We start from the raw sequence: 23,285 nt of genomic DNA, 5'->3' as shown, positions 1-23,285 counted from the left end.
TCTGAATCCTGGAATATGAATATTTGGGACTAGGAAGTGGGGCTAGGTGAGCACTGTCGTTTTGCCTCCGGCAGCCACTGAAGCCTGCTGGGAGATGTCCTAGCTCATGCCGCCCATTCTCCTCCATCAAGTGTTCACACAGGAGCTCAGGGCCAGGGCACCCTATTCTCATACCCTACACATTCACTCACAGAAGGGACATTTGCTCTGGACTGGAAGAGGACTGGTCCTTGGAGGACATTCACAGCATCTGCTTCAGCAGTAAACCCCTGCGCACAAATGAGTGGACAGCACCTAAGTTCCCAGGATGCCTGCAAGGCTCTAGTGACCCGGAAATAACTGACTCGTCTTGGGCAGGAAGAAGAGAATAGAAAATGATGGGGTGCCATCAATCACACCTGGTGAGCCAGAGACAGTGCTGGTGTCCCTTGGGTTAGCTGATTCATCCTAGTTTAGGAGAGCCATTGATTGCATAACTAAGGGGTCCATTTGGCCTCTTATGGGGAAATGAACCCCAAATTCAACTTCTCTGGTTTGGTAAAGAGACAATACTGCTAAGTGATGTATCTTTCTTTTTCAAGTGCTGATAGAATACTTATTGAAATTATTATGGCATAATTTTTTGCCTACGTATCAACCATTCTTCCCCTTTTACTTAGTAATGGAGTCCCTATACTATACTTACTATATTCATAGTATAGTATAGTATATATATAGTATATATATAGTTAGTATATATATAGTATATATATAGTTAGTATATATATAGTATAGTATAGTCCCTATAGTTGGGGGATTCTACATGAAAGGTAAACAGAACTTCTGTGTGAGACTTTGAAGAAGTCTCCTTAAAGGGAACTGACTCAGTTGGGAAGGACATCCTTTTACTCCTCCCATCTTTCTCCTCCCTGTATGTAGATGTGATGGCTGGAACTCTGACAATGTACTGGGTTATGAGGTGATTCTGATGATGGTAGCCAGCACTGAGAATGGTGTAGAAAAATGGAAGTCGGGGTTCCTGGTAGCATTATGCGAATCTGCCTGCCTCTAAACTTCTTTGATGTGTGAGAGTGATAAATTATTTTATTTAAGCCACTGGTATTTTAAACTTTTTAATTGCAGATGGTCCTAATCCCAGCAGATCTAATCATATAATATGTTACAAAGAAAACCACAATACAACTCAAATGGCAGAATTGTAGAGGTCATAACAAAATACAATAAAGTAGAAAACAATGAGAAAAGAATACATGTTAAAAGGCCAATCACTTGTGATTTTAAAAGTGTTCTTCTGGGGGCGTCTAGGTAGCTCCGTCAGTTAAGCATCTGACTCTTGATTTTGGCTCAGGTCATGATCTCAGAGCCATGAGATCAAGCCCCATGTCAGGTTCTGTGCTCAGCAGGGAGTCTGCTTGAGATTCCCTCCCCGCCACTCCGCCCCCACCACTCTCGCTCACTCTCTAAATAAATAAAATCTTTTTAAAAAATAAAATAAAATGTGTTCTTCTGACTATCTAATTGATTAAAGAGGATTCAAATCTTTAATTCCAAACTCATTTAGAAAATAAAAACACAGATCACCATATATGACCACATATTAAATAAAGCCAGGTATTAGATTCAATCAGAAGCAAATTCACAGCCCTAAGCACTTTTTAAAAAAATATTTTATTTATTTATTTGACAGACAGAGATTACAAGTAGGTGGAGAGGCAGGCAGAGAGAGAGGAGGAAGCAGGCTCTTTGCTGAGCAGAGAACCCGATGCCGGGGCTCAATCCCAGGACACTGGGAATCATGACCTGAGCTGAAGGCAGAGGCTTTAACCCACTAAGCCACCCAGGCGCCCCGCTAAGCACTTTTATTAGAAAGAAAGACTGAGAATAAATAAAGCATTCAAGGTAAAAAGTAAAAAGCAACAACAAACAAACCAAAACAACAACAACAAAAATCCCACAAACATACCAAAGAAAAGAGAAAAGGATATTACAAAAACAAAAGCAGAAATGAATCAATTAGGAAATGGAAACAGAAGAACTGATAAATACATCCAAGAGCTGGTTCCGGGACGCGACTCTCACATATCTGCTTATTCTAATAAAGGAGACGGAGGTGAAAAGGGGGACAGGACTCAAAACCAATCCAAGGAAAGGTCATTATATATTTTTTACAGATTTTCTTTATTTATTTTACTTAATTTTACAAAGATTTTATTTATTTATCAGAGAGAGAGAGAGAGAGCACAAGCAGGGGGAGTGGCAGGCAGAAGAAGAAGCAGGCTCTCTGCTGCTCAAGGAGCCCAATGTGGGGCTTGATCCCAGGACCCTGGGATCATGACCTGAGCAGAAAGCAGATGATTACACCACTGAGCCACCCAGGCGTCCCTTATTTATTTATTTCAGAAAGAGAGAGAGCATGGAGGGGGAGAGAGAGAATCCCAAGCAGATTCTGAACTGAGCTTGGAGCCCAATGTGGGGCTCAATCTCGGGACACTCAAATAATGATCTGAGCTGAAATGAAGGGTCAGACGCTCAACGGACCGAGCCACGCAGGCACCCCTGGGAAGAACATTATATTTAAAAACATCAACATTAGAACTTTCTATAACAAAGACACCAAAGAGTGAAGAGGAAATAGCAGGGAGAAGAGATTTACAATGTGTATATTTCAAAGGATTATTATCCAAATATATAAAGAACTCTTACAAATCAATTAGGAAAATACAACTAATGGAAGAATGGACAGGATGTGAACAGGTAATTCACAGAAGAGGAAGTATAAATGGTAAATAAATAGATGAAAAGCAGCATAATCTTTTTGGTATTCGGGGAAATAAAAATTAAAACCATAGTGAGATGCTACCTTTCTCCCATGGGTTGGCATACTGAAAAGTCTAAAAATATGAATACCAATGTTACGTAAAATAGCTATCAAAAATGTAAACGGCACAGCCATTTACACAGCAAATTCACTTTCTAGAATGGGTCTCTGAGCAGTCTTCATACTTGTGCAAAAAGAAGTTCGCAAGGATTTTTCACAACACTGTTATTTCTAATAGCAAATAATCAGAAACAACCAAAATCCATCACTGGGGAGAGAATACTACTCAGCAGGAAGAAACGAAGGAATGAAGCAGATCTTTATGTAGGCAAACTGCTAAGTGTAATAAGGTAATTCTAGATAAATAGGCATACTATTGTATTTTTAATGGAAAAAAAAATACAAAACAAAAGAGAATGTTTAAATGTATGCGAATGCCTAGAAAAAAGCCTAAAAGTTCACACCAAAGTTCTAACAGAGGTTACTTCTGGGAGCAGATTTGGGGTTGAGCCTTGTCAGGGGAATTTCTATGTTTTTTTTGGTATTGTTTGAATTCTAGAGCTGAGAGAACATATTCATGTATTACTTGTATAACTTTTAAAATATTCTTTAAAAAAGTCTTGGTGGTATTTTTGAATTCTAAAGAACATATTCATGTATTACTTGTATAATTTTATAAAATATACAGAGGAGATTTTTTTAAATCCTGAGGATATTTCTGAATTCCAAAGATAAAGAGGAAAAATACCAAAAGATCCCAAGGGGAGTGGGGGAGGTTTACCTACAAAGGAAAAGAGAATCAGGCCAACTATTGTTCATGTATGAGAGAGAGAAAAAAGACATTTCCAGATATGCAAGGACTCAAAAAGTATATTGCCCACACACTCTGAATATTATTCAAAGAAGTGCTCCAGCCAAACATAGAATACACACACACACACACACACACACACACACACACACACACACACTGAGCCCAAATAATTGTGAAGTTTCATACAGGTGTTAATTAAGCAAGGATTCAAAAATCTGATGAAATTTCAAATTATTTCCAAAATCTTGGCAGGTGTGTATGGGTAAAATGGTAGAGGGTGCAGTAAAACAGTATGTTAAAAGTCTCTTCCTGGGGCACCTGGGTGGTTCAGTCGTTTAAGCTTCTCATGGGTTATGGGATTGCACCTCGAGAAGCACTCTGCACCCAGAGGGAAGTCGGCTTGAAGATTCTCTCCCTCTATGCCTCCCCCAACTCACATGCACACACTCTCTCCTTCTCAAATAAGTAAACGAATCTTTTAGAAGTCTCTTCGTATGTGGGGAGGGTTGAGAAGGTCATATTTATTATTCAATTATTGATATTGATAGGGTAAATGTAATGGAACCAGTACGTAAAATACTACAGATCAATAGTAATTACAGAGAAGTCAGATGTTTCCCCTTTCAAACCACTTAAGAAACCAAAGGACCACTGAAAAGATCACTCCAGCACAAATCGGGAAAAGAAGTGAAAACGATAGCAAAGCTTAGTAAACCAACCAAACACTCGAAGGCTGGGATAAGTGGTCACGATAACCAGGGGCAGAACAAATATGAATGTGTTCCATTTATTATTAAAATTAAAGACCAGGGGTGCCTGGGTGGCTCCGTCGTGAAGCATCTGCCTTCAGCTCAGGTCATGATCCCAGGTCCCGGGATGGAGCCCCACATCAGGCTCCCCTGAAGCCTTCTTCCCCCTCTCCCACCTCCCTTGCTTGTGTTCCCTCTCTTGCTGTGTCTCTCTCTGTCAAATAAATACATAAAATCTTTTTTAAAAAAATTGAAAGACCATATTTCTCACACTAGGGCAAAGAAGTAAAATTCAGCGATAGTTTGTCAGAAGACATAGAATACAAAACGACACAGAAATCAAACGTCACTCATATAAAGGTGTAGGCAATGATTTACAAGGTGAATAAACAAAACAGGAATGGAAACATTGATATCAGATGAAGTAGAATTCAAGACAATATTCACTGAAACGGGGATCTTTGTGCATGAGTGAGTGAGGCAGACTGAGAGATGCTACCATTCGTCACCACGCGACACTATCACAACACCACTGACTACATTCCCTGCACTGTGACTTTCACTCCCAGGACTCAATCATTCGGTAACTGGAAGCCTGTATCTCCCACTCCCCTTCACCCATTTTGCCCATTCCCCCACCCCCTTCCTCTGGCTAATAATCAGTTTGTTCTCTATATTTATAGGTCTGCTTCTGCTGTTTGGCTATTCATTTGTTTTGTTTTTTTAGATTCCACATATAAGTGACATCATATGATGTTTGTCTTTCTCTGTCTGACTTACTTCACTTTGCATAATACTTTCTAAAGGTCCCTTTATGTTGTCACAAATGGCAAGATCTCATCCTTTTTATGGCTGAGTAATGTTCCATGATGTGTTCCATGGCATATTTTCCATACACACACACACACACACACACACACACACACACACAAATATATATTCCATGGCATGTATGTATGTGTGTGTGTGTGTGTGTATGTACATACACCACATCTTCCTTACCCATTCTTCTATGGACGGACACTTGAATTGCTTCTGTATCTTGGCTATTATAAATAATGCTGCAATAAACATAGGACTACATGTATCTTTTTGAATTAGTGTTTTCATTTTCTTTAGGTTAACAGAATTACTGGATTATATGGTACTTCTATTTTTAATTTTTTGAGGAACCTCCACACTGTCTTCTGCAGTAGCTGTACCAGTCTACATTACCACCAACAGTGCATGAGGGGTCCTCTTTCTCCACATCCTCGCCAACACTTGCTATTTCATCTTTTTGATTCTAGCTATTCTGACAGGTGTGAGGTGATAGCTCACTGTGGTTTTGATCTGCATTTCCCTGATGCCGAGTGATGTCGAGCATCCTTTCATGTGTCTGTTGGCCATCTGCACGTCTTCTTTAGAAAAATGTCTATTCAGGTCCTCTGGCCATGTTCTAAATGGATTATTTGGTTTCTGGTGTTGAGTCATGTAAGTATTTTATATATTTTGGATATTAATACCTTATCGGATGTATCATTTGCAAATATCTTCTCCCATCTGGTAGGCTGCCTTTTAATTTTGTTGATTTTCTTTGTTGTGCAGAAACTTCTTATTTTGATGTAGTCCCAATAGTTTATTTTTGCTTTTGTTTCCCTTGTCTCAGGAGACAAACCTTGAGAAATGTTGCTCTGATACGTTATAGTTTTAAGTGCAATTGTAAATGCTTTTTTAAAAAACTATATCATGTTCTAAATGTTTTCTATAGGTTCATGGGCCTCCAAAAAATTTTTTATACTGGTCTAACATCCAGATATCTTTTAAAAATAGTAGATCTTTTTTTTTTTTTTTTTAGATTTTATTTATTTATTTGACAGAGAAAGAGAGAGAGAGAGATCATAAGTAGGCAGAGAGGCAGGCAGAGAGAGAGGGGGAAGCAGGCTCCCTGCCGAGCAGAAGGTCTGATGCAATGCGGGGCTCCATCTCAGGACCCTGGGATCATGACCTGAGCCGAAGTCAGAGTTAGCTTAACACACTGAGCCACCTAGGAGCCCCTAAAATAGTAGTTCTGGTCTCTAGTATCCTTAGTCTCCCAGGAAAATGTTGGAAATAGGTATTCTTATGCTGTTCCAGACATTAAGAATTTACCTTTATCTGTTTTATCTTTAAGGACGGTGCTTGCTTTGGGATTGGGATTTTATTTTTTTGATAAACCTCTATGAGTTAACAAAATTCCCTTCTGAATCTAACCCACTCTTTTAAAAAAAAGTCATAAATGGAGTTATGTTTTATCTTAACAAATGATTTTTCTAAATCTACCAGGATTATCACATTTCTTCTTCCATTTCCATTAATGTGACGAACTATACTAATACATTCTCTAATATTACCATTCTTGGTAAAAATTATTTGATGGTGATGGGGCGCCTGGGTGGCTCAGTGGGTTAAAAATTATTTGGTGATGAACATGTTTTAATGCATTGCTGGATTCGACTTGTTATTTCACTTAGACTCCTAGATGCAATTTCATAAGTGATATTAGCCTATAATTTTTCTTTCTTCAATTTATTTCTTTGGTATTTGTCTCAAAGTGCCTCATAGATGAATTGGGAGACATTTCTTCTTTTTCTTTCTTTCTTTTTTTTTAAGATTTTATTTCTTTATTTGAGAGAGAGAAACAGAGGGAACATAAGCAGGGCAGAGGGAGAGGGAGAAGCAGGCTCTCCGCTGAGTCGGGAGCCTGTGCGGGGCTCAATCCCAGGTTCCTGGGATCATGACCTAAGAGGAAGACAGAGCGAGACACAGGGAGAGAGAATGAACCCAAGCAGGGGGAGTGGGAGAGAGAGAAGCAGGCTTCCCGCCGAGCAGGGAGCGCCATGCAGGCCTCATCCCAGGAGACTGGGATCATGACCTGAGCTGAAGGCAGACGTTTCACGAATTAGCCACCCAGGCGCCCCACATTTCCTCTTTTTAATTCTCTTTTAGGAGTTAAACGAAAATTGAGTTTGGCTATTATTCCAAGAGTGGTCACCGGGAAGACTGTGGGCGTCTATTAGTGATGTTTGTTTGTTTGTTCTTTGGTGCATGTATTTTAAACAACTGATTTAATTTCTCTCTATTCATAGTCTATTCAAACTCGATATTTCCTCTTGGCGATCTCTGGGAAGCTATACTTCCTCAGAAAGGTGTCCTGTTCTTATGTGTCTTCAAATTTATTACCCCAGATCGTTCAGTGTGTTCTGGTTTTAAACTCCTATTGTATCTATAGTTATTGTACATTTTTTTCCTAATATGTTTATTTGCATCTTCTTTTTTCTTGCTCAGTGGTTCCAGAAATGTCTATTTAATTAGTCATTTCACAGAAGTTAGAAATTTACCCTCAAGATATATCTCTAACAGCATCAAAACAATATGCCCAGGATTATCCATTCTGGCATTCTTCATAATAGCAAAACAGTGGAAATAGTCTCAACTTCCATATGCAAGAAATTAGCAGAATCAATTATGTACTTGCACATAGTAGACTACCATATAGCTATTAACAAAAAAAAAAAAAGAATGAAGACCTCTATAAACTTATGGGTCATGATTTCCAGAATATGTCATTAAGTGGGAAAAAACACTGTGCACAGAGTCTTGCAGAATGCGACCTTTTGTATAAGAAAAAAGGGGAAATATGTTTGCATCTGCTCATTTTTAGAAAAAGAAATAAGGACAAAATTGTTTACCCACAGAGGATGGGTGGGGAGGAGATAAAAGGGATAAGGAGGGGAATGGAATTTGCATCATGCTTTTTTTTTTTTTTAAAGATTTTATTTATTTATTTGACAGAGATCACAAGTAGGCAGAGAGGCAGGCAGAGAGAGGAGGAAGCAGGCTCCCCGCTGAGCAGAGAGCCTGATGCGGGACTCGATCCCAGGACCCTGAGATCATGACCTGAGCGGAAGGCAGCGGCTTAATGCACTGAGCCACCCAGGCACCCCTGTATCATGCCTTTTTAATGTAGCTTTGACTTTTGAATGATGTTAATATTTTACAAGTTTCAAAAAAAAAACAGATCAGGAGCACCTGGGTGGCTCAGTTGGTTAAGCGACTGCCTTCGGCTCAGGTCATGATCCTGGAGTCCTGGGATCGATCCCCACATCGGGCTCTCTGCTCAGAGGGAAACCTGCTTCTCCCTCTAACCCTCTCCTTCTCATGCACTCTCTCTTTCTCATTCTCTCTCTCTCAAATAAATAAATAAAATCTTAAAAAAAAAATCATAAGAAGGAGGAAGCAACTAAAACTGAACGCCAACAACAAATAAACCCAACTGTTTATCAAACAAATAACAACCACACAGAAGAAACACACAATTCAAATAACTTTTGAACACAATTCTCTGTATACCCTCAGTAGGATATATTCTAAGAACGTCAAAGAAATCTCAAGTTAATACACTTAGTGGGGGTAGGGCTGATGTAGCAATTCTGAAATGCTCTCATCTGTGTATAAGACTCGGTAAGCGAGTACATATATGGTTGTTGGATTCTCATTCAGGGAGAAGGGAGACAGAAATACGGGATGGGAGGAGTGCGAGACGGCTAAGATGCTGGACTGGAATTACTGGCACGAACTCATCATTCTGAAGTCATATCTCCTAAGTCTGAATGCTAAGAGGGCCTAGAAACAATGACTCTCCAGTAACGGTGAGCGCACCTCACATCCAGATCTTGGTGTCCAAACACCATTCTCCCCTGAACGGAACGAGAGCGCTTTGGAGAAACACACGATTCCAGGACTGGGGCTCAGCAAGTACAAGATGGGTCTGGAACACCCACACCTCGTGCCAGGAAGTTTTGAAGTTCTCAGAGGAAACGGAAGACACATCATATGGACAGAGAAATAGCTCTAAAGGGTTCCTAATCGTCACATTTGGCACAATGTGTATATCAACATGAATAATAACAGAAGTAAATTGTTACTGAATCAAAAAAATTGCCCTGAACATATTGATCATTGTAAAAACATTAAAGGGGGAGGCAGAAGGGGGAAAACTCTTATTCACAGGAGAGGGCCTGCCCATAAATATAGAAAGAATGATATCTGTGAAATACATGGGAAATACTGCAACTAGGTGACGACCCTCTTCCCAGTTAGATTTTCACTCATGGTTTTAGTATCTGTTGGTCATTCTTTTGTTTTTCAACTTTATGCTAATAGGAAGAAAGCAACGATTAACATTTATGTACTCCTTCTCTTGAAGTAAATGCCCAAAATCACAGTTACTGGCTCACACTGGATATTAATGTATGTTTCACTTCACAAGAGACCACACAACACTTCACACACACCCCCGTCCTGATCACAGATCTAGGATCGAGAGCTGCCTTCGGTGGTTCTCTAATCCTGTGGTATCATCTGGGAGAAATGAGGGGAAACAGCCTCTAAAAGACTTGTACAATCACATTCAAAGCTACACTGCTTGTTGTGTGAACTCCAAACCGGAACCAGCCCCAGGGTTCACCCAAAGTAGGATGGATAAATTTTGATATAGTTGTAACAACAGGGCTAAGAACCCATCAGCCATGAGAAATGACTACGACATGCAACAACACGGATGAGTCTCACCATGTTGAGTGAAGGGAGCCAGACCCAGACAGGGACGTCCTGACGATTCACTTACATAACAGTCAGTAACAGGCCGGACGGGAACACAGTGGGGGAAGTCAGAAAAGTGATTCCCTGGGGGACTGGGGGCTGTGGGAGAGGGTGCTGAGGGCTGCTAATGCTCTAACCCTACCTCAGTGAGCCTTACTTGTGTTTGCTTTGTAAAACCCTACCATGCTGTATATTAGTTTTGCTCTAATATATATATATATATATATATATATATTTTTTTTTTTTTTTTAAACAGAACAAACCTAACCCTGATTCCAGAACTAAGCAAAAAGAATACTGACTCCTTTCTGAGTTCTTTTTAAAGTTTAGGTTTCAGAAGGCATGCTTATTTTCTGACTTCCTAAGTTTTTCGGAAAACTCGCCTGTGACTAGCAAGTCCTGGTGACGATACTCGGGATGGTAGCCGGCAGGGAGAATGCACCTTGAGGCTCTGTGTTGGCTGCATGTGGGCACGCACGCCTTTATGGAAAGAAACTGGACAATACGCATCAAGAGAAAGAAAAAGACTTAAACGCCACTTTATCTGATAATTCCCCTCCAGGAATTTATCCTCAATCAATATCTCAAATATTTATGACCAATGCTGTAAAGTTATACATTAAAAAAATGTTTTAGAGAAGAAAACCCTTTGCAGGTGATACTTACAATTGGCGTTCCAAAAGGAATGTAACCTGAAGGGGGGAAAGAAGAGAGTCAGGTCTTCCGGTCCCACCGTCGCCATCCTACCCACCACTCGACAGAGACACTGGAAGAGGCTTCTGGGTTTACTCTCGTCGGTGGCCCTGATGAGGCTTCTCCAGCCCCCAAACTTTTTCCTGGCTCAGCCCTCCCCAGGATAGAGGGCTCCCCTGTGTCCCTCTGCCGCCCTCTCTCTGTCCCCCTTTAGCCAGACACTTCTCACTCCCCTCCAAAACTCAGGGGCCCATTGCCAAGGGCAGGCTGCCCACTGCTGGCGGGTCATCATGCTATACTCAGTGTTCCTCCCATGATTTCCCCCATGAGGTATGACATTCCTGGCCCATACCCACTCCACACACTCCACAGCTTCCAAAGGCTCTGGAATGTTCTCTTTCTCTGACCTTGCCTTTCTAGCACACATCTTTACTTCCCCGGCATCATGACCAATTCTGGAAAGGGAACTCCCCACACACTAACCCTAACTCTAACTCCTTAACCCTAACCCAAACCCTCTACATGCCAGAGGTCCTCTGTAACTTTCTCGTACCCTGGCCAGACACCCTGAGGAGGGCAGGATAGAGCACCTTTTCCTCACTGCTCACTGCCCCCACGCTGTGGGAGGCTCCCTCCACAGCCCCCACTCTGCTGTCACTGGGCAGCCTCGGGTCCCTGACCTCTGACTTACGGCAGTCAGTCAGCTGGGGGAGGGACCACAGCTTATCTGAGTCATCTAAAGCAAGGGTTCGTGAACTGTCACTCTGCTGCCCACATTCCTCTGGAGACAGATCCAAGGTTTGATGGGAATGTGACAAAAGAGAATCCAGGCCCCAGGTGAGAGGTTGTTGTGGCCACGTGCAGGGACTGTGTGCACCAACAGCCACAGCTACAAGACACTTAAGGCTGTGGTGCCTGGGACCCCGTCCCGGCCAAGCACGGAGGCTCAGGGGGCACTCACTGCCTCAGTGGGCACAATGGTGTCACGTGCTTGTGTGTTCTGTCACCCACATGAGGTCAGGCTCCCTGGGCGTGAGGATCCTGACTGAGCCAGCTGAGAACAGCCCCCGAGGGAGACCCTTTCTCTAGTCCCCTGAGGACTTTCTGAGGCAGCAGCCAGCAGCCCTCCCCGCAATCCTGCCAGAGTGCCCTAGTGCACTGAGAAATGTCACGGAGTAGGCCTCAGCACTCTGGTGTGACGCTGACCTCCACTGTGTGACTCTGGACAAGGCCTGGAGCCTCTCGAAACTACAGGCAGGATGGACAGCTGGCCCCGGGCTCAGGGCGTGCAAGCGCCCTCTAGACTATGAAGCTGGGCATACAGAGCTCTCCATCTCGTGACCCCAGGGCAGGGACTTTCTGGTGGCAGGGATCTTCTGCTCACTCCCCCATGCCACCCCCTCCGCCACCGGTCTCCACAGAACAGGGATCCACCTCCCATGGATGGGCATTCGTGCCAAGGCAGCATTCTGGAGTAGAGGGGAGCCTGGGGATTAAGCACCTTTAAGGGAGTGTGGTTTGGAGGGGAAGAGCACGATATGCACAGGGAAAGTTAGGGAGGAATGACTCACAGAAAGCAGGGCCTGCCCAACTCTACCTCCAGTGTCACCCCTGAGGCTGTCGCTAAGTAAGTAGTATCTAACTAGCTGGGGGCACCCGATTTCCCCCATGGAGGCCTCCGCTCCACCCCCACCACTCAGGCAGAAGAGGAAGACGGGCACATTTTTTTTTTTTAAAGCCCCATAGGTGATTCTGAGGCCTGGCCAGAGGTCTGTAAAGTTGAGCCAAGGGGAACATGCAGGGGAAAACGTGGCTCGGCACATCACAGGTTCCGTCCCTCCATGGACTGCGGCCCCTGGGTGCTCCCAGAGCTGGGACCATGGTCAGCACCTGAGGCTGGGCAGAATCAGAAGGGTCCCATGGGCTTACCTGACATTCTGAAGGGCATGAAGATCTTCTCATTGGTATCTGGGTGTAGAATAGCCTGGCAAGAGCAGGGAACAAGGCATAGGGTGACTGTGGGGAGGGGAGGGGAGTGGACAGAGGGACAAGAGAGGGAGGAGAGAGGGAAAGGAGAGCTCCCCAAGGACTGGCCGGTGAGTCCTTTCCCACCATTCAAGGCAAGAGAACACCAGAACATGGGCCCCCAACAGGACTTTCCCTGACACTCACTCAAAGCTGAATGCAGGGGAGTGGGACTACGTCCACCTGGCAGATCCTCTGTCCCCGGGGCCTGGTATTTGGTAGGCATGTAAAGATTTTGTGGAAGGCCCCCACAGGGAAGGAGCTCAGGGGCCCAGGGAAAGGCAAGGGGCCTGAGTTCTGGCAGTCAGAAACTCGGGCCCTGGCTATGGGGGAAGGAGAAAGGGCAAGGCAGCTGGGCTGGCTAATGGGGCACAACCGTGAATCCCCAGGGCAGAGCAGGCCAAGGGAAGGAAACAAATCCAAAATAGAATTACCTGCTTGATTTTCTGTGCACTCCAGAGCTGCAAGGAAGGAAGGATGGGAGAGAGGGGGAGGGGGGAGAAGGAAAAGAAAATAAAGGACAAAAATTAAAAGCCCGTATCAATTGACAGTCTCATAAACTACATTTTTTAACCAAGAGATCTAGCCCCAAAGGGTACAAGAGGCTCAGGCTGCCCTGGCACCCCCAAGCCTGGCGGCTTCCCTGGAGCTGTGGCATCAGGCATCCCAGGACAGCAGAACCAGGGGATCTCACGCAGACCATGCAAACCAAGGGTTCTCTCCTCTGGCTGTGCTGTAAAGCTACTTGAAAAATTCGTCCACCAATGTTCTAGTTGATTCTAAGGTACAGCCAGGTATGAAGCCCTGATTTGAATCAAGACACTTCCATTGTCTCCCGGAATCACTAGAAGCATCATAGCATGAGTTCTTCAAAGCTGGATGGACTGCCCAGATTCCTGGCTTTGCCCCTCCTTCCTCTGAGCCTCCATTTCCTCACCTGCAAAATGGGGTAATAGTGGTGCCTCCACCATCACGGAAGAGGTCTGGGAAAGGTGCCTGGAGCAGTGCTCGGCACAGAGTAGGTGCTTTATGGCTGCTAACCGCTGTGGGTATTATTATCCCTATTGTTGTGGTTCTTGTAAGAAGGTTGCAAGAGGAAGAAAGTTGCTTTCAAATGAGCGGTGAGGTTGTCTCTCCCACACGGGCGTGGGAGACAGGCTGGACCGACAGAGCCATTCCCAATTCCTTCAAACGATATCAATACTGAACCTCACTGAGTCTAAGATATCACTGATCCTAAGAGGTATTGTCATGTGCCAGTGAGAAGGAAAACTATAAACCATCCCAAGACCTCCATCCATTAAGACTCATCCATTTGAGAGACGTTAAAATGTGGTAAGATGAAATGTTTAGAATCAAGAAAACATAGTAAATAAAAATGTGCATGTGGGCAACGCAAAGGCAATGCATTTTTTTAAAGATTTTATTTATTTATTTGACAGACAGAGATCACAAGTAGGCAGAGAGGTAGGCAGTGAAAGAGATGGGGAAGCAGGCTCCCCGCTGAGCAGAGAGCCCGATGCAGAGCTCGATCCCAGGACCCTGAGATCAAGACCTGGGCAGAAGGCAGAGGCTTAACCCACTGAACCACCCAGGCACCCCAAAGGCAGTGCATTTTTAAAGGAGCAAGAAGGTATGAGGGGAGAGGGAAGAGGTGGCCAGCAGTTGAAGTTGGCTTTAACAACAGCACAGTTCAGTTACGCTTCAGTTACGTGGCAATGCCATCTGGAATATAAATGAAGCAGCAGAAGGCCGCTGGGTAGCAGAAACAGAAGCATAAGATTGAGGAGCTCACGTTTATGCATTTTACTTCCATCAGAGTCCCTAAACCCTTCATTCGCAGCCTAATTACCCTGACATGTTACAAACATATTTGATTTTTTACGATTCCAGACCAATGAAGATTAGAAGTGGTCAATTTAAAAAATTCTAAGTATGGAAAAAGGGGACAGAAGGGAGAAAAACCAAATGCAGAATCCTGTTACCAAAGACACCAACAAATCAGAGCGCAACAGCAAAGAGGTAAAATGAAGTGATAAAAGGCTGATCCCCTTTGCCCAGGAAGTGCCTTTATGCAGTGCATCTCCAATCCCAGCACCACCTTCGGTGCAACCCCAGGCCCTGTGCACAGACTCCTGACCTCTTGTATTTCCCACCTAGGATCCGAAGCTCCCATTTCTGGGTCCAGCTCCTTGGAGGGAGGGGCTTGTCCTCCAAGGCTGTCCCCCCCACCCCCCTGGCATCTCCCACAGGGCTGAGCACACCGAAAATCTAAAGCTATTCTAAAATTAAAATTTTATCTTAAAAAAATGTAAGATCTCATACAATACTAAAAGAAAGAAAGCGAAAAAGAAAGAAAGAGAGGGAGGAAGGAGAAAAGAAGGAAGGAAGGGAGGGAGAGAGAGAAAGAGAAAAAGAGAAAGAAGGAAAAATTCCCCATTATTCTGAGGAACAACCTGAGCGGCAAACATGGGTCTAAGACAACAAAGAACAGTGTAAAGAACAGGTATTTAAATCAGGCGGGCCTGTGTTCACATCACTTACTGGATGTGTGGCACTGGGCCAATTACTTCGCCTGTGTGCCTCCGTGTCTCCATCAGTACAATGGAGGTTTGTAACAGGAGGGCAGAACCACACTGGTGGTTCACACTGGTTGCTCCACGGCAGGGTGCATTTCCCTCTGGGCACACGCGAAGCCCGCATCCCCAGCCCCCCTCACCGTCAGGAAGGCTCATATGAGGGGTGCTGGCGTGTGGGGGTAGAGGTGACATTGGCCAGCCTCCTGTGGAGGATCCATGGGAGGCTGGCGGGGCAGCACAGCCATGAGGGGAAAGGAGCCCAGTGTCCGAGCAGCAGTGAAGGAGAGAAACAGACCTTAGTGTGTAAGTTCCTGAAATCTGGGGCTGTTGGTCACAGCGCCTGGCTCACCCAAACACCGAGGTTTAGATGAGATGTGTGTATCTAGAATACTCAGGCTGCAGAACATGCTTCGTGAAAGCCTCAAACAGAGAAGTCATTCAAGTGAGCAATATATTTTTTAATGGACTTATTTTTCAAAGCAGTTTCATCTCTAGTGTCTTATTCCTACAACACACCAGGGAGATGGACAGATTATTTTCAGACAAACCAACTCATCTGCAAGAGATTGCGTAACTCAGCAGGGTCCTAGGGGCTGGTGGCAGGATGGAGATGGGCCCCCTCAGGCCTCCTGGCATCCAGGCTTATGTGCTCCCTACTCTCCAGAGGCCTCTGGGGCAGACTGATGCCTGGACAGGCCAGAGTGGCTGCCAGGTCTGAGGCACAAGAAGAGGAGGAGGGTTAACCGACATCCTCCTGGGGTCCCCAAAACTCCTCCTTGCAGCCAGGGGTCGGGGGGCTAGTGTCCCTCGCCAGTCCCTCCTGTTCCCCACCTGCCCAAGTTCGACTGAGCGGCACAGAGCTGGCAACCCATGACCACGACCAAGCCCCTCAAGTTCAAGGACTGCCCCCTCCACCCCCCAAGGCCAGAGGCCCAGTGCTACAGACGCATTCCCCATCCTGCAGTGACCCCCCTGACACCCACAAGCCCAGGACAGGCCATTGCCACAGAGACAGGCAATGACATGGCTTCACATGCTAATTCCATGCTTCTCCCTTTGGCTGAGCACCTTCCTTCCCCTTACTTATTCGATTCTCACACTTGGAAACCTGTCCTATAGGCCAGGTGAGGAAACCACAGCTCGGAGCCACCTCCAAGGTGTCGTGACCTCAGACTCAGATGTATTCATCCTCACTCATTCATTAACATTTAATGCACAAGCGGGATGTGTCGGGCCCCCTCCTGAGGGCTTTGTACCTCCTGACATATCTAATCTCCTCAACACCCCCAGGAGGCAGGGGCTCATCTATCCCCCACTTCACAGATACGGAAGCTGAGGCCCCGACAACGTACCTGACTTGCCTAAAGTCCCAAGCAGCAGTGGGCTCGGAAGCCAAGCAGTCTGGTTCCCGAATCCCCAGTCTTGACCGCTGCCTTCACCTGTCTCTAAATGTCAGCACACCGGTGCACACCCTCCCTCCCCCTTAGGCATCTATATTTTGTAGGGTTCTTTCCGCAACAGAGCGCGGGGAGTAGCCCTCAGCTTCCTAACAGAAACCTTGAATGAATGTATTGTAAACTATATCCTACGAGTGGACGTTGAGGCTATTTTCCATCTTTTTTTTTTTTCTGAAAAAATATACATAACTGCACATTTACCATTTTAATCATATTTAAGTGGCAGTTCAGAGGCACTAAGTACATTCACTTTCTTGTACCGCCAGCCATCATTCACCTCCAGAACCTTTCCAGAACCCCCACCCGAAACTCCATACCCAGGAAGTCCTATACCTTACTCCTCCCTCCCCCAGCTCCTGGCACCCACCTCCCTGCTCTCTTGTCTCTGTGAATCTGACCACTCTAGCTATTTCATGAAAGTGGAACCATACAGCATCTGTCCCTTTTGTGGCTGGCCCATCTTTTACTCTTATGTGTCCCATCTTTTTACTTTTACTTGTGACCATGCTCCAGTGAATTTCCTGGAACTTATCATTATCCTGGCATCAGCATGTAAAGGAAAAGGATAAATGGACGCAGATATCCCTGGCAGGACACAGAAGAAACGAAAGGTTACTCTAGGGAGAGGAAGGGAGCGGAAGGGAGCAATCGGGGAAACTTGTCTTTTATCCTCTACTTGCTTTATAGCTTTAGAAGTCTGTAGATTGTTCACATGTTCCCCATTCAAAATAACTGTTGGAAAATTAAGAGTCATCACTAGAAAACTAGAAATGGGGCCTGCAACTTCTAAGCTCTTTAGTCACTTCTATGGCACAGACTGTCAAGTGTCCAACAAAATCTGTGTCTCCTCCTCCCAAAATAATAGAATGGTGGTGGGCAGTGGCCTCCCCTGCAGTTAGGCTCAGCCACGTGACTGAGGCTCCCAGTGGCATCTGAGGACACATGAGATGGGCCTCTCCCTGCCCAGCAACCCCCCCCACCCCTATAACCATGTTTTTTGTCCCCTTCCCATGAACCGGAGCAAGTACGTGGCCGCAGCCCAGGCTGGGCCACGCAGAGAAGACAGCCCATGGAGATGAGGGAGAAACAGGTTGGAAGTAGGCTGGGTCCCTGAGTGGTCCTGTGGAGCTGGGCCCTCTGCCTACCTGGAACTTGAACTGTTTGAAGGGAGAGAAAGAAACTTCTACCTCACTTGAGCTGGGACATTTTGAGATCTTTTCATGACAGCATTTAGTCTAACCCCAACTAAGGCAGCCCCATTTGGGATTATAGGAAACCGCCGCCCAGGTTTCTCAGGGAGGCCTTTCCAGAGACAGAAGGAAAAATGAAAGCTAACATAGCATTTGAGGCTCTTTTCCTGACATCCAGCAATGCTCCCACCTCAGGAGGCCAGTGAGATGGGAGGGACATCTTCATTTTAAACTAAAATTCCCAGTCATGACCTGATCTTGGCGGCAACAGTCCAAGTCATGGATTTGGGGTTTGGTTCAGCTACTAATGTGCACAGTCTCCTGTGCGAGCCACTGCACACCTTAGACTTAGATTTTTTTTTTTTTTTTTTTTTTAATTAAGCAGGCAGGAGAGAGGGCAGGAAGGGCCCCTTCCTGTGTGACTAGGCCAGACCCAGCCTGTAGAGAGAGCAGGACAAGGAACTCGGGTCTGACACCTTGGGTCCAGGCTTTTCCCGGGGACTCATTGGACCCATGAGTCGGATGCTGGAGGCGGGAATGGCAGCTGAATCACAAGTCGAGAGCTGGTTGCTAGCTTGATGTTTCACAAGCCGGTCCTGCACACAGGTTATAGGCAAGGATCAGCCTGGGAGGTCAAGCATTTGATGGGAGCACAAACAGGCGCAGCGGACAGTCTAGCCACACTGAGAAGCCAGGACAGGGAGTCCTTCTCTCCAGCCCGGGAAACAGCTGCACTTTAACTTGCAAATTCCTCCACATGGCCTGTCTCCTCCAGGCTCAGCCCATGGCCCTCTGCACCTCTGGTGGAACGTAAAAATGCATGGCCCCAATCCTTTGAACCTTATTTGCTGTAGCAACAAACCGGTGTGGCCGGGAGACCTTGGACCTTGCTTGGTTTCTCGGCTTTGGCAATGAGGACAGAGTGGGGGCAGGGGAAGCAGTCTGGGTGAGGGGTTGCTGGAACAGTGCAGAAGTTGGCTGCTTTCAGAAGCAGCCAGTGTCTCAGCAGAGTTGCCCTCTAAATCTATTCGAACCCCGAACCCCAGCACAGGGGTCAGGGGAGGGCCAGAGGGTGGGCCCCAAACATGCCACAGAAGGAAAAACCCTGCCTCCTCGGGGCAGAGCAGGGCATACCCCCGGCGCCCAGACCCCAGATGGAGGAGAAACCGCCCCCAGTCTGGCTCACTCCCCTTCCCCTCTGCCTCCTTCCAAGCTGCTTCTCCAAACCTCTAAAGGCAGCAGAGACAGAGCCTATTTAAAACAACCTCCAGAAGGTAATTAAACAGAGCCTGAAGGGGATCCTTCTGTAAAGCAAAGGATGCCTCCCTAAAACAAACAAAAAAAAAAACTTCCTAATGTATCATTTGGGCCAATCCCATTACTCCTTACCATTAATTTTGTTGTCATGGTGACTCCCAGGTAATTCGTACATATGCAAGTCTATGTGGGGTGAAGGTACCACCTCCCAATCCTACAGATTCCTGAAAGGAGAAAGAACATTTCCCCCTAGACCAGCAGCGGTCACTTCTGTACACATGCAGCTTCTCTAAGAGGACAGACCTTGGAGTCAAAGCCTGGTTTGAATTCCAGATCCCCCACTTGCTGGCCGTGTGATCTGGGGCAATTTACTTAATCCTTTTGTACCTTCACTTCCTCATTGGTAATGTGGGGATATGAATACTTATTTACAAGGTTCTCCTGAAGATTAAAGAAAATGCATTTGTTCAACAGGAATATTTACTAAGCACCTATCATGTGCTGGGCTCTACTCTAGGCACTAAGAACACATCAACAGACAAAAAAGGCCAAAAATCTCTGCTTTCCTGGAGCTTATATTCTAGGGGCAACACACAATAAACTAAAAATAATAATAATAAGCAAATTGTACTGGAAGGGTGGGTGCTTCAGAAAACATGGGAAAGTGCATCAGGGCAAGGATAGAGGGCGTGTGTGTGGTGGCAGGAGGGAGGAGGTACAGCAGTAGGGAAGGTGGTCTGGGGAGTTTTCATTCAGGTAACACTGGAGGAAATACTTGAAGGAGGGAGGGAGTTATCCAGTTATCCAGTGGGAGACTGTTCTGGCAGCCAGAACAGCCTGTGCAAAGGTCCTGAGGCAAAAGTGGGTATGCCCAGCATGTATGAGGGATAGCAAAGAAGGCCAGCATGACTGGCGTGGACTGAGTAAGAGAAGAGTGGTAGGAGAGAAGATCACAGAGGGATGGGGGCTTTGCTGGCCCTTCTAAGGATTGTGGCTTTTACTTTGAGTGGAAAGCAGAAATGCTACGCAGTTTCTGGAGCAGTGGTTCGTACAGAAGGGTGATTTTGCACTCAGGGGACCCTTGGCGATGTGTGGTTGTCATGACGTGGGAGGGAGTGGATCCTGGCATCTAGTTGGTAAAAACCACGGCCGCTGCTAACCATCCTACCACCAAGAATGTTCTGGCCCCAGATGCCAATAGCACACCAAGGCTGAGAAACCCTAGAACCAAGAAGCAAATACAGTAATGTACGTGTTCACAGATGACTCTAGGTACTGTACTGGAAAGACACAGCGGGCCCCAGGTAGAACAGGGCTCCCCCTCAGGAGGCTACCACAATGCCGCAGCCCAGTGATGCAGCCACAGGTGTTGCCACCCATGCAACACCCAGCACATCCTACAAATGCTTCAGCTATGACTGCTCCCTGGCCTGGCCTACGCTAATGCTAAGGGCCGGGCTGTGGCTAGCCCAGCGGGGTGGACTTCTGACTGGGATCCCAGAGGCTGGAAGCAAGAGGTCAGGGTAAGGAAGGGGAGGTGTTAGCCAAGCCTTCCTTTCAGCCAGCTTCTGGCAAACCTGCTGATACCCAGAGAAGATTCGGGGTGCAAGTATTTTTGACTCCCTGGGATTTTCTCTGCTATTTTCAGCAGAGCCCAAATACAGCTGACCCCATTTCTGCTCTGCCAGAAGCAGAGACTTGCAGGATCTCTGACACCAGCTGGCCATTCTCCTTGGCAGGTTGCTGGCAGAATCCTCCCTTCGTGGGGCCCCTAGGGTGACCAATAGGTTACGCTGGGTGCAGAGCAGACACTTAATAAGGCAAGCCGGTTCCTGGCTCCTGGGGAATGTGGAACAATGGGCAAAAGCCGCACTCAGAAGTCTACAGGGGCTCCTAGAGACCTGCTCAGCTCACTCCTGCCCACTCCAGTAGCTTCCGAGCTGGTGTCCCTAATGGCACTTACCTCCCCCAACCACCTGGCCCTTGGAACGACATTACCCCGGGATGCATTCAGGCTACTCCCTTGCCCAAGAGCTTCCTGAAGCTTCCTCTTGCCCCACACAGCACATTGATTCTCAACACTTTTGCAGTCTGTAACTTCCCAACCACCTCTCCACCTTCCTCTCTCTGGTCTCATCTTGTCTCCCTGCTCTTCTCCCTCCCCCGACCCCATCTCTCTCTCTCTGCTCCACTCCGCTTCTCCCTCTGGTCCCATTCACTGCAGAGGGTCTCTGTCTACATGCTACACCAACCACTTGTGTCCCCTCCCTGAGGCCTTCCTCACACCCCTGCATTCTCCAGATTCCCTCACTGCCGGACTCCTACCTGCCTTGGCATGAATGTCCCACAGTCTAGCCTCTGGACTAGCCCCTTGTGCCCGCCTCTATGTGGCCACCTTGCCTGTGCTGGGAGCTGGTTGCGGGAGGGCAGCCACGGGCTGTGCTCATCTCCCGCCTCGGGCCCACCACCTGGAGCCCCTCTCACATACAGGGAGCTAGGCAGGCGCCCGCACTACCGTGTGTGAACCGCACGGATATAACTGGGCTCCAGACCTTCCAAATGCCAAGCTCGTCTGCCCCCCGCGTTTGTACCTACCAGGCCACTCCACAGAGGACCCCTTCCCTTCCAAATCCACCTTCAAGTACCAGGTGAAAGATGGGCATTGGATCTACCTGGCTATGGGACCTAAGGTAAGAAAGGTAAGCTCCCGGAGACTCAGTGTTCTCACCTGTAAAATGGGGTTAATACAGGCACCTACCAAAGAGGGTTCCTGTGAATATTTACTGAAATACGTGTGAAGTACTCATATTCAGTGCAATGCCTAGCACTTGGTCAGCACCAAGGGAGTGGCGGCTTGTCACCGTGAGGGAGTCTTTGACTTCTCACCCCACATACCTCCACCCACACCAAACCATCACCGCAACACCCCGGCATGGAAAGTGCCTGCAGCAGAGTCAACATCCAGAACTCCAGTCCAGCTGCCTGGGCTCTCATCTATGGTTTAGTTGGGCAGCTGATAGCTATGGTCTTTACTGGGGCTCCTAGCACATAGAATTACTACTTGTCAAGCCCAAAGAGTAAATTATACTTACTTTTATTTTATCCTAAGGGCGAATTTTTTACTGGAATAGCAATCTTTTAACAAGTTAACAGTCTCTGGAGGAGATGTCAGCCATCCACTCACAGAAGACCAAACAAAGGCCATCGGGAGTGAACAGAGTAGCGATCCACTTGGGAAGACCCGCTGGTGAGATGGCCTAACCGGAGGCCGGTTGGATAACAAACCAGTAGGCAGGTGACCCAGTGTGGCCTGTGTTCTGGGCACAGGCCCACCGGCACCGGGAGGCAGCCACAGGCTTCTGACCCACATGCCTACAAAAGGACTTTGAGCGGCCACAGAGCCCGGGGCAGATGAGGCGCTGTGCAGGCTGAGATCAAGAGCCACCCTGGGCCTGGATGTGACTCATGACCTGAGCCTGCCTGGACCAGGAACAGGGAACCGTCCTTAACTCCAGACTGCCGGGGCTTCCCTGGGCTTCTGTGTCATCACCCAGCTATTTGGTTCCTGTCTGTGGAGACCAGAGGGGGTGCGGCTTGGTAGAGGAGGCCCAGGGAGGGAAGACTTGTGACCCCTGAGTCCACAGAGTCTAATCCCTGTTGCTCTGGAGAGCCAGGGGCACCAGCAAGCGGGGAGAGGGAGGATCTGATTAGTCAGGAGGCCGAGCAGCAGCTCACACCTAGAGCACTAGGCTACCCAGCCGCCAGATGGATGCTGCAGGCATTACCCACAGGAGCCAGAACTGGGAAGCACGACTAGTGCCAAGATCCCCACTCCCCACCCCACCTCCCCTCCTCCAGGCTCTCTGGAGGCACATGGGGGCTTTCAGGACAGAAAACAAAAGAGGCCCAGGAAACAGGACAGGCAACTTTAAGCTATTGAAGGCAGCAAAGAGGAGAAACATGGCCTTATTCCCCAAACTCTGGAGGCTGGAGGGAGTCCCAAGAGAACAACCTCAGCCAGAGGGAGGTTGGTGAGGAAGGGCCAGGGGGCTGAACTCACCCCGACAGGTCCAAGAGGAAC

General features: G+C 46.8%; 1 protein-coding gene across 3 annotated transcripts in view; it reads right to left on the bottom strand.

Annotated features, from left to right (window-relative positions):
• SFXN5 (sideroflexin 5) overlaps window positions 1-23,285 on the bottom strand; it is a 113,152-nt gene that overhangs the window by 61,585 nt on the left and 28,282 nt on the right. For all 3 annotated transcript variants that reach the window (XM_059405850.1, XM_059405848.1, XM_059405849.1), the window contains exons 4-6: window positions 13,156-13,182; window positions 12,626-12,680; window positions 10,670-10,695 (exon numbers count right to left, since the gene is read on the bottom strand). In XM_059405850.1, the coding sequence (XP_059261833.1) occupies window positions 10,670-10,695; window positions 12,626-12,680; window positions 13,156-13,182 (108 nt within the window). The remainder of the gene's footprint in view (window positions 1-10,669; window positions 10,696-12,625; window positions 12,681-13,155; window positions 13,183-23,285) is intronic.

Source organism: Mustela nigripes, chromosome 7 (genome assembly GCF_022355385.1).
Source record: "Mustela nigripes isolate SB6536 chromosome 7, MUSNIG.SB6536, whole genome shotgun sequence".
In the NCBI taxonomy this organism is placed as follows: Eukaryota; Metazoa; Chordata; class Mammalia; order Carnivora; family Mustelidae; genus Mustela; species Mustela nigripes.
Note: the sequence above shows the minus strand (reverse complement) of the source record. Positions and strands in the feature narration are given on the sequence as shown.